At 38.0% G+C, this 14,565-nt stretch overlaps 1 protein-coding gene across 7 annotated transcripts in view; it reads left to right on the top strand.

The window, feature by feature from the left end:
* Positions 1–14,565, top strand: part of EGF (epidermal growth factor) — a 57,094-nt gene that overhangs the window by 19,477 nt on the left and 23,052 nt on the right. For all 7 annotated transcript variants that reach the window (XM_088163831.1, XM_088163828.1, XM_088163829.1 and 4 more), the window contains 8 exons: positions 2,690–2,815; positions 3,804–3,926; positions 6,193–6,315; positions 7,520–7,645; positions 8,547–8,683; positions 10,588–10,736; positions 12,411–12,515; positions 14,222–14,445. In XM_088163831.1, the coding sequence (XP_088019957.1) occupies positions 2,690–2,815; positions 3,804–3,926; positions 6,193–6,315; positions 7,520–7,645; positions 8,547–8,683; positions 10,588–10,736; positions 12,411–12,515; positions 14,222–14,445 (1,113 nt within the window). The remainder of the gene's footprint in view (positions 1–2,689; positions 2,816–3,803; positions 3,927–6,192; positions 6,316–7,519; positions 7,646–8,546; positions 8,684–10,587; positions 10,737–12,410; positions 12,516–14,221; positions 14,446–14,565) is intronic.

Raw genomic sequence — 14,565 nt, 5'->3', positions numbered from 1 at the left:
ATGTTTAGTAAATTTTTATACAATAGTAAGTGTTGTAAGCAGTAGGCTTTTTAAAAAGAATTCCAAACAACTTCTTGTAAAAATGTCTGGGAAGTTACGGAGTAGAAAGAAGCTTAACAGGCTGAATCCAGATGAGCCTTTTGGACTTTGTATGTGCGTTGCTTGGCTTATCCAATGCAAGAACAGCGATGAAAGGAGGACTAATGAGCCTGGAGTTCAAATGAGATTTATAGCTGATCTTACAACAGAGAAACCTGAAGATAAAAGCATACCTAGACTAATTGGATGCTCTGTACCAGCTAAAAAAATGTACATTGCAATGTAGTGTCAGCTGTGAATTATCAAGCCTTCTTTAAAGGAGGTAACTAGTTCCTTCAGATGAAAAAGGAACGTAAGAGAAGTGTGCAATTGATATGACTTTATTATTTTACTGGAATTTGAATTATTTACTTTGCTACTTAAATCCTCAGATCCCCTCTTCCCTTTCTCTTTCAAATTACTTCCTTCGATTGGTCAGTGCCAATAAGAAGAGAGAAGAGCATTAATTCATCTAGGGGTTTGTTGTAACCCACAGAACAACTCTGGTGTGGCACTTCAAGTAACAACTCATAAAATAACTGAAATACCTTAAAATCTCAAATACTGCCCACAGAATTCTTTGAAAGAATCTTTCCTAACAGATTAATTATATTCAGTACACTTGGTTTTATTTTTTTATTTTTTTTTGAGAAATTATGTTGTATTTTTTTCCAATGTAAGATACTAGCATCAGGCTAATATCTATGCATTTCCATGTAAGACAGATTATGGGAGGGGAAAAAAAACCCATAAAACACAAATAAGTTATTAAGTGTGTAGTAGTAATGATGTTCTTCGAGAAAGTATTACATTATAAACTTTGTGATTCACACTTTAATCACCATTCTTTTTAAGCTTTGAAATGTGATTGGGTTTAATGTACTGATATGGCTACATAGGGTTCTAATAGTTAGTCAGTTAAAAATTATCTTCTTGAGATTGTCTATATGGCAAAACTTCTGCTATATAAAGAAGCTATATAAAAAATATAGCTTCTGTTATTTATTCTGTACCTCCCAGGTATCTTAGGTCTTTTTAGACGACTTAGATCAATAATGGTACAACCATGGGATGAAAAATCAGGAACAATGATGAGCATGTGATGCGGCCTTGAATATAGTCTTGTTTATGGATTCTGTTGTTTTGTGGTTGCATGAACTTGCACTTTCGTCATTCTAATGAGTTCTTTATTTGAAGATTAGACTCTTCACTGCTGTATGTTCCTGATTCAGTTGCAGTAGAAAAAGATTGTGTCCAATTCAAAATTAATTCTACTAAACGAGAGGCTCACCTAAGACCACACAAAATTAAAGTCTCTTAAAATACAACATGCTAAATAACAGATAATATCTCCCTAGTCCCTAGTCATCCATTCATAATTTTGCATTTAATGATATGACCTTTGCTAGAAAAGACTTAACCAGTTTACCAAATATGTGCAAGGTGTCTGTGCCTGTAGTCAAGCTGCAGTGTCTGTCTGGGAAATTACATATTATTACTTTTATAGATGTGGTCTGTCATTCCACCAAGGGGCCAAACTTGGAGCTTAAATATTATGCAGTCTTCCATCTGTTGGATTTTAGATTGTGAATTGGAAACAGCACAAGAAAATTGGTCAGATATTCATTTCTTTGCCTGTATGTGCCTGTGATGATTTATGCACACAGCCAAGGACAAAGACTGCATTTTGTGTGGCTGCACAAAACATTCAATAGCAGCAGTTCAAACAAAAATAATCATTTTGGAGACAAAAAATAAAATCATGAGTGCTACATATCTGTGAAAGCACCAGCCCTGAAAGATAGCTGAGCACAGATATGAGGCTCTGCAAATCCTTCCCATGAAAAAGGATATTGGAGTAGCTTTTCCTGTGAAGCAGGAGAAATAGGAAGGCTCCTGGGGACCTGTTGGACACATTTTTTCTTCTTCCTTTGAAGAAAGGTTCTGAATTTGAAATTTGAGCTCAGCATTTAAAATGCTTGTATTTCTCATAGATCCACACCAATATAAATGATTCTTTATGCACTAATACCTTTTGCCCAAATGAAACACATGGTCAGTATAATCTCTCCAGTTATCTTTTTTGTTAAATAATATGAGTAGTAGTGTGGCCATAATACTCCACTATAATCTCCAATAATAATAATATTAATAACAACAGTCTTTGTATGCTGTGTCTTAAAAATCTCTCTTCACTCTCTTTTTTGCATAAGTGCTCTCTCTGTGTTGTTCTTATTTCTGAGTGTTTTATGTGTGCAGGACTGGGGGTGTAGGAATCTTGAATTTTCCCTCTCATAGTCACTGTAGGTATAGACCCAAACCAAACCATCCCATAGTTCAGGCTCTCTCTAGATCTGCTTGTGCTGACATAGAGTTTGAAATAATTGTTTGCACACACCTACTCCTAGTATTCCAAGGACTTTCATTTTTACAGTGATTGGCTTTTTGCCTGATTTTACCAATGGAAAAAAATGAAATTATTTTTTATTGATAAGAAATTCCTCAGCTTGTTGAGCAAGCAGATGTTGAGAAGAAAAAACATATCATATTTCTAATGGAAGGTTAATATAATAAGAACTCAATTCTATTTACACTGCAATTGTTCTTTCAGAAAAAGGAATCTGTGATTTGAACAGAGAAAAGTGCAGAAGAAGAATCTGCAGGCCAGACTCAAGGACTCATCGGTGTAAATGTTCTAGTGGCTTTATTTTAAGTCGAAATAAACAGTTTTGTGAAGGTAATACATGAATTGCTCATCAGCTTTATTCCACCACATGAAAAAATTCTTCTGTTCTTTTACTTAGTATCTTGAGTTTGAAAAATTACTATGAGCTTCTAAAAATTTCAGCGTGCCACTTCAGTTCTGTATCCTTCCAAGTTCTGAAAGTTTTAAAAGAGACCTATGAAAGTGTCACAGATGCTATTCTTGTCAGAAATTTTGGTCTTAGTCTGAGTAGGTAAAGGAGCTTCAGATAAGTAGAAATGCTTATGTGTGCTAATTTAATTTTTAAGTAAGGATGAAACTGGATGTATCACTAAAGGTGAAATACTGAATAATTCAGCAACAGGATGTCTGTCTGAAGTATCATTTAAAAAAAGACAGAAATTCTTAACATGCCTCTAAATATTTTAATCTGGGTTGTTTTATTTAAAATCTAAAATTGCTATTAATAATAGAAAATATAATAATTTTTAAAGCATCTCTTTCACTAAATGACCAGATTTTGTAAGACATAATGGCATCAGAATTTCTAGCTTACAGGATTTACAAACTTGCTTGAGCATCAGCATTCCAGTTCTAAGGAAATTCTCAGGTTTGATTTCTGAGTTTCAACTTTTAATACACTTGTGTTTTGAGATTTTTACTTATGTCATGTTGAATCCAAATTTTTAAAGGGATTTTTTGTTTTAAGAAGGTGTCCAATGTACATTTTTTGGACGTGTACAGGATTTAAATGGCACTGGAATCTCTATGGAAAGTCCTCCAGGCACCTATGCTGGACACACAGAGCATGAGTATGTTTTGCCAGAAGGTTTTTAACACTGATTTGGATGATGTCTGCAAACTTGTTTTCTTATAGTTTATTAGGAAAAACACATTTTTGTGAAATGGATGCAAAAAAAAGATGTACTTTTTCAGACTCTTACTTTGTTTCATTAATATATTCTCTAGCATTGGCTGATAACGTTATTCTGACACAAGTTCTTTTTTTTTTTTTTTGCAGACATTAATGAATGTGGCTTCTGGAACCATGGCTGCACTTTAGGCTGTGTGAACATTCCTGGTTCCTATTACTGTACCTGCCCAAGAGGCTTTGTTCTGCTGCCTGATAGGAAAACATGTCACGGTAAGGAGCTGTAACAAACACTTGGAGTATCCTATTGGAGACAGTCCTCATTTAACACTGGAAGTGCTGAAGCTTTTGTGTATTGCGTTGCTTGCTTCCAATCCCATATTTATCTAAGCGGGATCGGCTTAAACTGCGCGAACTGATTTCAGATGTCGTGTTCAAGGAAGTATAAGTTACAGTGAGAAATTGTATATACCTTTTCAGAGGAAAAAAAACCAAGTCATGTCTCCAGAGAGACCTCTTCTCAGATTAGGCCCGGTGACACATTCCAGGCGGATAAGCAGTTACATATTTTTAAATGTGGTCTCTGAATTTGGCTCACTCTGTAAGGATTTGCCCAGTCTCTGAAAGACCAGCTCACAGCATCACGTATTTTCAGATTAGGGCTGATAGCATTGCTAATATGTATGACATTTGTGGAATTAAATGTGTATGCTTAGCCTAAAAATGAATGAAGCCTTTCTGAAGTAAGTCTAGAACATAAAATGTGTTAAGTTTCCAAGTTTTGAGGTCCTGGGATATTGTCGGTCAGTTTTGAAGTGAAACTTATCCATGGACAAAGGTCCTTCTACTTTGTTTCCATCGAAGTAAAACATTGGTAAAAGGCCCAATCAGGAGTGCCAGTGCACACCAACGAGTTCAGTGTGGATCATGGCAGGATAAGGATCTAGGATATATTAAATATCACTACTGGAGAGTAAATATAGCCATACCATCTAACAGACTCTAGCAGTCAGTCTATTTTAGACTCCAAGAGTCCTGGGCAGGACCAGGAGTTGGATTTGACGACCTCTGTGGGTCTTCAAATCAGGATATTCTGTGATTCCATAAGAGCCATTTCTTAATCTTTATTAAGAGGGAGCCAGGAGCAGGATTCAGTGACCCAAACATGGGGGTTCAGGGTGTGTGTGACAGCTTCAGAAAGCAGCCGACTGCAGCAGAAGAGCTATAGCAGGGCTGCAGCCAGAGGTTATTGGGAGGTGGGATATTATTTTGTGTCCAAAACAACATTTAGACACTGTGCAACTCAGTCCTACTTTGGATGACCAGCTTGAACTGTATGCCTACATTTTGGGTGGCTCAAATTAGATAGAAAATAAGGTTTTTCTAGCACAGGCTAGGGATGCAGAATGGATGGTGTGACCCCTTAACTACTGCAGCACAAGGCAGATGTTCACCAACTATACAACTTGAGAGACGCACAAGATGAGAAGTCCAAATGGTGGCCAGAGATTTTGATGCTTTGTCCTCCAAGTCCTTTACGAAGCTCTTCATCTAAAGCCCCAAGCTTTGGTCAGAAAGAAACTTGAATTTTCTGGACCTTATTCGCTGTGCTTAAGTGGTTAGCACAGTCCAGTCCAGAATGCAGTTGCCCTGGAGAAGGAATATTTGCAAGAGCTGTGCACCATTTGAGCCAATGTGTGCAGCTGATTCAAAGAGGCAGCTGTGGAAATCTTGCATTAGTTCCAGTCATATGGCACTAGATTTGGGACAAAGAGATGGAGCACTGCAATGCAGAAGGTGGAAGGACCATATCTTGTGAAATTTCATTAAAGAAATACTAAAAAAAATGTTGGCACTGCAATATTTCTAATAGCAAGTAAAGGAAAGGTATTGCCAAGTCCTCAGATGATTTTGCCCTTATAGCTTCTAAATTGACACTATGGAACACAGTTTTGTTTCTGGAAGGTTCATCTCCTGTTTTGATTGATCTTGGCTCTTTTATACTTGGAGTAGTGGAAAGTAATTCTTCCTCGTTCTCTTCATCTTTTATACTTATTCTTTCTGTATAGATTCCTTGTAGTTTTTACAACCTGATCTATTTTTGATGAAAAGTAAGAAATAAAGTGTTCAAAATTACTTCCATTTTAATAACACATCTTCAGAGAATTTTGGGAAATTTAAGGCTGGTAAGTGTAAAGGCTTCAGGACTCAGCAATTTTTGCTTTCTCCTGGGCTGTAATTAGGAGAAGATGGGGGAAAAAAATTGGAAAAGAAAAATAGAAACCCAGCATAAAAAAACATAGACTGCAGATGTTGTACTGTTAACATCACACTTGTATTTATTTATATATTTAGTTTCCTTGCTTTCTTCTTCTTCTCCTTCTTCTTCTTCTTCTTCTTCTTCTTCTTCTTCTTCTTCTTCTTCTTCTTCTTCTTCTTCTTCTTCTTCTTCTATTTAAGATGTTAATATCTCTTACTGGGGGCTTAATAAAAGTTTTTATCATTATTTAGGATTTTTTTTCTCCTTAAATTACTGTAGAGCTAATTACCTGTACAAGTAATGACACTGGATGTGGTCATGGCTGCCTTCAAACATCTAAAGGCGCTGTTTGCTTTTGTCCAGAAGGATCTGTGCTCAAAGCGGATGGCAAAACATGCACGGGTAAGTAACATTTTTTCTGGCTGAACTGACTGGTGACTGCCAGGCTCTGTTTATTCTTGGCACCTAGAGCCAGAAGTGAATGAAGGCGTTTTACACTCATTTTGAACAGTTTAAATGATTGTATGAGATAAAAGACAATAGAATATAAGATGCTTTGAGTGCTGACATGAACAGTATTCATCTTTAGTTTTTAAAACATTTTTAGTATCAGCAACATATGATTTATATTCCAAATTATATCCAAAGTAGCTGGCCAAGTTCTTTTGTTGTCATCACAGATCAAGGCATGTCACAGATTTTTGTTGTGGGAGACATCTAAAATTTATACTCGAGAGAACATATATGTGCAAAATTACGGCTTGGGTGAAACCTGAAGATAATTTCATTGACATCATGAAGCCCAGGTTCAAAGTCACTCTAACTTACCCACAAATGGAATTTTTTTGTAGTCAGAATACTTGAAGCTGCTATACTCAATCTGTCATTCCCCACTTCAGCAATTTTCCAAATTCAGAGGACTCTAGCTTCTCAGCTGCATCTTTTCAGTCTTAGGGGTCAAGACAGCTCCATTACTGACAACCTTATGGTGTGAAAAATCCTCTTTCCATTTTAATCCCTTTCATATTGTGGGCTGTAATTTATACACATAGTTCAGTCATTATTTCTGTTTTGCTAGGTCATGTTGGTACTGAAAATGTAACAGAAAAAAATGACAAAAGAATGGTTTCTTTTTACATGAAATCTTGGTTTGTTTTATTAGAAAGTATGAATTTGTCATCCTAGCCTAATAAACTTCTGGGAGACAATTGCATTAATTTGCTGTTTCTTTGCATGGAGTGCAAAGTCTGATAAAATTTATTACTCTGTTGTAGATGGGATGAGATTTACACGGGAGAAGAGCTCTCTGAAACACGTGAAAGACCTCTCTTTATGTATCCCGCCCTCCCACCTTGTCTTACAACACAACATCTTGTGTTGTAAGTTTTCAGGGAAACTCTGGAACAAGTTACTACTAATTTGTTTTCACGTCACTAGCCTTCTCCTTTCATCAGGAGGCCTTTTGGTAAATCTGCCAGTCACTGAGATGATTTGCACTGTAGAAATCCTGAGGAGGGTGAAACATTATCTTATACCTCTGATTCTGTTGTATTTCATTTTTTTTTTTAAGAACGGCACAGTAAAATTTTACAATGCTCTGCTTAAGGTTGTACCTCTCCAGATAATGGTGGCTGCAGTCAGATATGCTCTTCTTTAAGCCCATCCTCCTGGGAGTGTGCTTGTTTTCCTGGATACAAGCTTCAGAGAGACAGAAAGCACTGCACTGCTATAGGTTGGTGTCTTGCATATTTCTGCCAATAAAAGCAAAACCTTTTTTGAGTTCTTTGAGTTTTTTGAGTACTTTGTGAAACTTGGGAAATATCAGTTGTTAGGAAAGACAACTTATTTTGGAAATAAACCAGAACAAGCACCAGTATATGGTTCTGTCTCCTTCACAGAAAGTTCTATCTGTGATCCACCTTCAGCATTTCACTCCAGGCTTCCATACTGTGGAAGTCTGTCTTGCAGTACATAGGGTTTTGTGCCTTCACATAAAGAAGGGCATAGTTCCTGCCTTACGCAGCATTACGGAAGTCTCTGTATTTGAAGAACAGGGTAGGGAAGAGTCTGTTAAAGGACTTTCCACATAGGGATGTTTCTCCCTACTGACCCCAGAAAGCTGAAGTATTTGATGTGCACTTTTGGATTCTAGACCGTTCTGTTCCTCTGAGAAAAGGGCAGCCTCCAAGATATAAGCAATTGTCCAAGAGAGGGGAGGAAAAAGAATTTTTTTATTAAATATATATATATATATTTTAGGACAGTATCTTTCTAGCTTTTACTACAAAAGACTTCTCCATATGCAAAATTCAAATTATCATGACATTTATGGTGATGCTGTGAAATGTAGAGAGATTATTGCCTTGAGGCTGAGGCACTCAATGTGAAATGCAGAAGGACTAGTGGCTCCTTTTGTCAGAAATGTTGAGGGTGATGCTGAAACTCATATTCACATTTATTTTTAATTTCTTAGGCAACTGGAGTGTAGGAAAATTGCCATAATTTCTTTTTGCTTCTGCTCCTCATTTTGTCTTTTGCTGTTACTTATTTACAATGCTACTTAGGTAGTAATTCAAGTTAGAGATCACTTTGAACTTAGTACAATTAACATACTGGCAAATTTTAATCCATAGGTCCTAAGCCATTTTTGTTATTTGCAAATGGCCAAGATATCCGCCAGATCAGTTTTGATGGAACAGATTATACAAGTTTACTTGACTGGCAGATGGGAGTAGTCTTAGCACTGGACTCTGACCCGGTGGAAAATAAGGTAAGGCATTAAAAATGAGAGGATTCTGGAGTGTTGCAAGGACAAAAGGATTGAGCTTTCATGTGCCTTAACCTTTCCTCTGTCAGTGATCTGGATTGCGCATTATGCTGCTAGTTGTTCTGCTGCCTGTCTAGGAGCACAACTGGTACAGGCTGCCAAAAGTTAGTTGAAGAGTTTCATCCTTTAATTGCTTATTTTTTGTACATTGAAAATAATAATTCACAGAGAACTTGGATTTCTAAATTCACTTCAGGTATGATTTCAATTTTAAAGAGCTGTTGTGTGATTGATAAGTTTTCTCCATTAAGACTTAAGCAGTGTTGTTTTCTGGAAATATATTGTGGTTTTTTTTCATGGCGTAGTGGTACAAGCAAAGTTATCTTTTATTCTATACAGCTAAATCTGTATGATCCCTAATAAATGCTGGAATAATCACAACAAGAATTATTTCCCATGTCCTGATATTATTGAGCAAAACTGCTGAATGCTCAAAGAATCTGTTGCTCTTCTAAATGTGCTCCTCACATAGATAGTGCTGTTGGAAGCAGGATTCTTCTCTGTATAAAGACCTGTTTGTCTGTGTAGCCATATCCTAGCGTCCTACTCTTTGCCTGCAGAGCTGGGAAGAACAGGAGTTCAGCTGTGCTTTGCTAAACCTTCTGTGGCAGATAGTTGTATTTTCCCATGGAGAGGCTTATTTACACTGTAAAAGTGTTGCAAAGGAGTACTGGATGGCATGGTGAAAGCTGATGAGGAGCTCAGTTAAGTTGTTGGAAGCATCTCAAGGCCCAGATGGACACAGTTAAACTAATGTGGATGTTACCAGATCTGCATTTACAGGAGGAGCACTTCTGGAACATTGCCACTTGCTCCTGAAATAGGGCCCTGCTGGAGAGGCAGCAGCTGCCCTGTGCAGTGCCGAGTGAGGATCAGCTGTGCCAGCGACTCGGGTGTGCACCGGGATCCCCTCCTGCGGTGCTAGGTGGGCAGTGCAGGGGTGAGGGGACATGCAGGGGCCGGCCAGGCTGCAGGAGCCTGGTCGGTCAGTACAGAGCTGGGTGGCAAGGCAGCATCCCTTTGTGCTCTTAGGGTATTGAGTTAGCTCATCTAAGGCTAGAGGCTCCCTCCTCTTTGGTTTGACCTCACGGCTAGCATCAAAGCAAAGCTATTTGTTTCGCTGTTACCATTTCCAAAGAAAGCTTCAGCATTGCTTCTGGTATAGTTGTGCCATACAGTGTTTGGTTCCCTCTGGTATTGGGATACAAGACAAAATTCACATATCCTTGGAAAATGCAAACCTAGTTTCCCTGCCAGCAAAGAACTTTTCTTTTGATCCCAAACTAAGAAACCTCTTATTAGTTTGGAACCTTACAGATGTTGGAACCTTATAGAATAGACACCTAGTAAAAAAATAAGATAGCTGCAGAATGAAAGAATGGAAAAAAAGTAGAAGTAAATTTAATAACTCCTTTTCCCCTTCCCAGCTCCTTAATATACACAGAGTGCTACTATCTTCTCCACACTTCTCCCTTTTCGACATGTGCAGCCATTGAAAAGACAACGTGCTTCTTTCTGCCTGTTCCTACTTTTGCTTCCTCAGCTGTGCTTCATGTGAAGTAGCTGCTGGCTGAAACAAAACCACAGGATATCCAGAGGGCTCTATATAGGGCAACCAGGATTTACAGCTAAGCACAATCTGCCTGCAGAAGTCATCCTGGTTGAAGGATAAGTGCCTTTATATTTGATCAGGGATCACGGGTTACCTGTGCAGCCTTTTGTGAATAAGCAGTTTAGGGAATTTTCCAGATGAAAAAGGTATTTTAGAAATGGAGTTACTAGACAGGGAAGGTAGAGTAGAAAGTGAGATGAGAACTAATGACACCGTGTCTGTTATTTATTCACAGATTTACTTTGCCCACACGGCCTTGAAATGGATAGAACGAGCTAATCTGGATGGTTCAGACCGTGAAAAGGTTATTCATGGAGCTATAGATACACCCGAAGGCCTTGCTGTGGATTGGATTAACCGTAAATTGTATTGGACAGACAGAGGGTACATGCTCCACAGTGCATTTACGTTGAAGCATGCCATAAAATATTTGGAATAAATGACTGGTGATACAGAAATAGCTAAGATATCACTCTAATTCAGTAGTGCTTCACATTCTGTTTGGGTAGTTTTAGTCTCAAGTATATACAGCTGGAATGTTCTTTAAAACTAAAATGCTGGAAGTTCACTTGCAGTCTGTTACTGTATCTTTGTCTTTCCAAGAAGCAAGGATTTGGACTCAGTTGCAAGGAATCTAAAGCATGCACTGCATGTATACATATACGTATGTACACGTGTGCATATGAATATATTTCCTTATGCTCTTTTATGTATACATACGTTGTGTGTGAGAGTGTGCGTGTGTATAGGTATATCCCTGTACATACACATACACATACACATACATACATATACATATACATATACATATACATATACATATACATATACATATACATATACATATACATATATATATATATACATAAACATAAGAATATTACTGTACTGAGTACATCTTAGGCAGAAGTCAGTGTTGTTGGCAGCTAGAATCATGTTGTTGGAGAGTCTTTGTCAATTATCTCTGATGAAAAAGGAATTACTGCTGCCAGACAATGTGACCACCTTTCAGCTGATACCTAACCTTACATGCAGAGGGAAACAAAATTGACCTTTGGTGAAAAGGCAGTTTAGATCACAACAGATAATGAAGGCTCCTTGAAGAGTGGTCATGAGCTTTCAGTATGATCCAGAATTCATTAGTAAATAAAGAGTCATTTTGAGTGTTTAGATCACCCTCCTTCTCCATTTTAAATACTCTGCTAGTCCGCTTCCTTGCTTTTAGGTACAACATTGCCACATGATTGAGCTGCTGTAGAAATATTCCAGTGTTTCTCATGAAATAGGAGATTGTTGTGCTTCTCTCCATAAGACAGGAGTTCAGGGAGAATATGAGAATTTGAACCTGCAACTTCTTTCTCACCTATTGCATTTACCTGTTTGTATTTCACATTTGTAAGAATATATTTCTCCCTCTATCTCTGTGGGGCCTTTCTCTGAAAGTTCCAAGAGGCATGGAAGGCTATAGCCTTGCTTGCAGGTAGAGGCTGATATTTGCCTGGCAAGGTGAGTATTGCAGGGATAAAATCAGTTTTCAGGAAAGAAGTCACTGGAAAGACTGGCAGTGTAGATTCTATACTTGACTTGGCCACAGATTTTATGAGTAATCTTAAGAACCTTAGCCTCATTCTTTCCCGCAAAGTAGATGTAATATGTAAAATGACCACTGATTTCTGGATGAAAAATGCTATGTAAAAGTACTATTTTAAAAAAAATTCTTTATATATTTGGTAATGGTATTCAGTCCTTTTAAAGCTAACATTTATCTATTGGCAGTCATACTTGCAATTCATTATTCACCCAAAGAAGGAGAACTTCATGTTTTCTGCAGAGCATCAGGTATTTTATCATCATGCTCTGGACCAGATAATGAAGCTGTAACATGAATTACTTGTTGATAAAACAGCTAGACATCCCATATCAGCAGGATTACTTCCTGTCACTGTGAAATTATTTATTACAGCAAAACTAAAGCAATGCAAAATCTTAGTACATTCAGCCCAAGAAGGTAATTAAAAAGATAGCAGGGAGGACCTAACAGTGCTCTGTGTGTTGCAGGAAGGTGTGCATTGAAAGGAGCAATCTGAATGGAATGCAAAGAAAAATGATCATCTGGGAGGATCTGTCCCAGCCCCGAGGGATTGCCATTCACCCATTTGCTAAGTAAGGAGTGATAAACACAGTAAATCGTGTAATTCTTGTGGATGACTTTTAAAAATGAGCTTGCAAGCCTTGCCCTTTTGGCAGTCAAAATATGCATTAGTCTCATGCTGGGTTAGTCATTGCCTTGCAGAGCTGTGTTAACTGTACTGTTATATTGCAAGGTTTCTTTCATGAGTTGGGACATATTAATTTCTCATACAGATTTTAGAAGAAAGTAATTGGAGTATTAATGATAGTGTATGCAGTTTAAGCTAAAGAAAAGCATGAGCTACTGAGGTCACTGACAACTGTAGGTGCCACACTACAAACTTTGATGGTTCCATATCTAGTAGGGTGAAGAAGGTAATTACTTTTAACCAGTAGTGGTTAAACACTGCCTTTTTTGGGTCCACGTTTCAGAGGAAATGAAACCTAATTTACTGTTCTGGAGATTTGGTGTTTTAAATGCAACTTGTATCTTCTTAACTAGTGTTGTAGTGATCCCAGGTGTTTAAACTCTTGATGAAATTCTGGCTATTTCAATCAATGGCAAAATCCCATGGATTTTAGGCAATATGCTTATAGTAGGAGCATTTTAAATCTGATCCTTAAAATTTTGTTTTGATGCTCATATCCTGCTATAACTAAGTACTGATGAATCAGAAAGAAGCTGGTTTGGGGAGGGTGTTTTCCTAGCTTGCCTCTGCCCATAAAAGACCTGAAATAATCTTTCAGAGGAGGTTGAATGCTATAGAGACATTTTGCAGGAAAACTTTGAAGAAAGGTAGGCTCTGCCAGATTGTTTATTAGAATTATTGGTAGAGGCAAAGCGTGCAAGGGGAAAAGGAGGAGGAAACATCATTAAAACCTTCCGTTTTAGAAAGTTAATGGTGAAAAGATGAACAGACATGATGGCAAAGTCTATAGTTGTAAATATTAAAGAGGGACATGAAACACAATTAGAGCTCTTGAAAATACTGATCCCTGCATTAGTTAGAGCAAGACTGCTTGTGTATCTAAAGCTAAGTGAATCTCTGGGTTATTTCAGTAAACCTGACAGAGGCAACTGATGCCTGGGAAGATGAGCCTAAACTTCAGACATTATTTGCAATTGTAGCTGTCCTAATTTTGTAAATGTCGTCTAGCACTGCTAGAAACAGCCGAAAATTGCTAAACACTCAGTTAGTAACATACAGGACTCAAGAGGGAGACCCTGAGAACCATGATTTTATTGAAGGAGGAACGATTCTGGACCTGATATTGGTGTATTATTTTAAAACAACCTGCCTACTCTTGCTTGTTTTCCTTGGGTAATGGGTAATTTTGGTTTCATTTGTTTATTGTGGTACCCCTGTTTAGACAAGGGTCTGGCTAATGCATCATTTTCTGTTGTCTGGGTTTGCTAAACCAGCATCATCTGTCACATGGAAAATCGAAAAGCAGATATAAAGAGCTGTGGCATTTCACATAATCAGAAGCTGTTTTCCAAAGCTTTCATGCCAGTGAATAGAGTGAGGATTCTGCATAAGTCCCAGTGCAATCACCTGGAGTCTTATGGCAAGTGTGAAAAGATCGGCAGCCAATATGTTTGCTTGAAGCGTGCACTTTTTCTCCTGTGAGTCAGGGCTGTATTGCTCTGATCTGGCCTTTCTGCTTTGAAAGAACTCCTTGGAGAGAAGGGCAAACATTTACTTACTGACTTCCTGTATTCATTTTGTTTTCTGAAGGAGATTATTCTGGACTGACATGGGGGTCAATCCGCGGATTGACAGCTCTTCATTAGAAGGCTTTGATCGCCGGGTGGTAGCCAGCACTGGCCTGGTGTGGCCCAGTGGAATAGCTCTTGACTACCTGGCTGACAAGTTGTACTGGTGTGATGCTAAACAGGCCATGGTTGAGAGTGCAAACCTGGATGGTTCTGGTCGTCGAATTCTTGCACAGAATTATGTAGGTGAGGTTTTGGGGTTGATAATTACCTACTGCTGCTTGTCCACGTGTGTGTGCATTGGCATATGTGCATGAAAATTACTGGCCAGCTGTTGTGCTATATATCTCATACTATGCTGAGGTT

Source organism: Sturnus vulgaris, chromosome 4, assembly GCF_052056855.1.
Source record: "Sturnus vulgaris isolate bStuVul1 chromosome 4, bStuVul1.hap1, whole genome shotgun sequence".
Classification (NCBI taxonomy): domain Eukaryota; kingdom Metazoa; phylum Chordata; class Aves; order Passeriformes; family Sturnidae; genus Sturnus; species Sturnus vulgaris.
The sequence above is the reverse complement of the archived record's forward strand: the minus strand, read 5'-3'. Positions and strand labels throughout refer to the sequence as shown.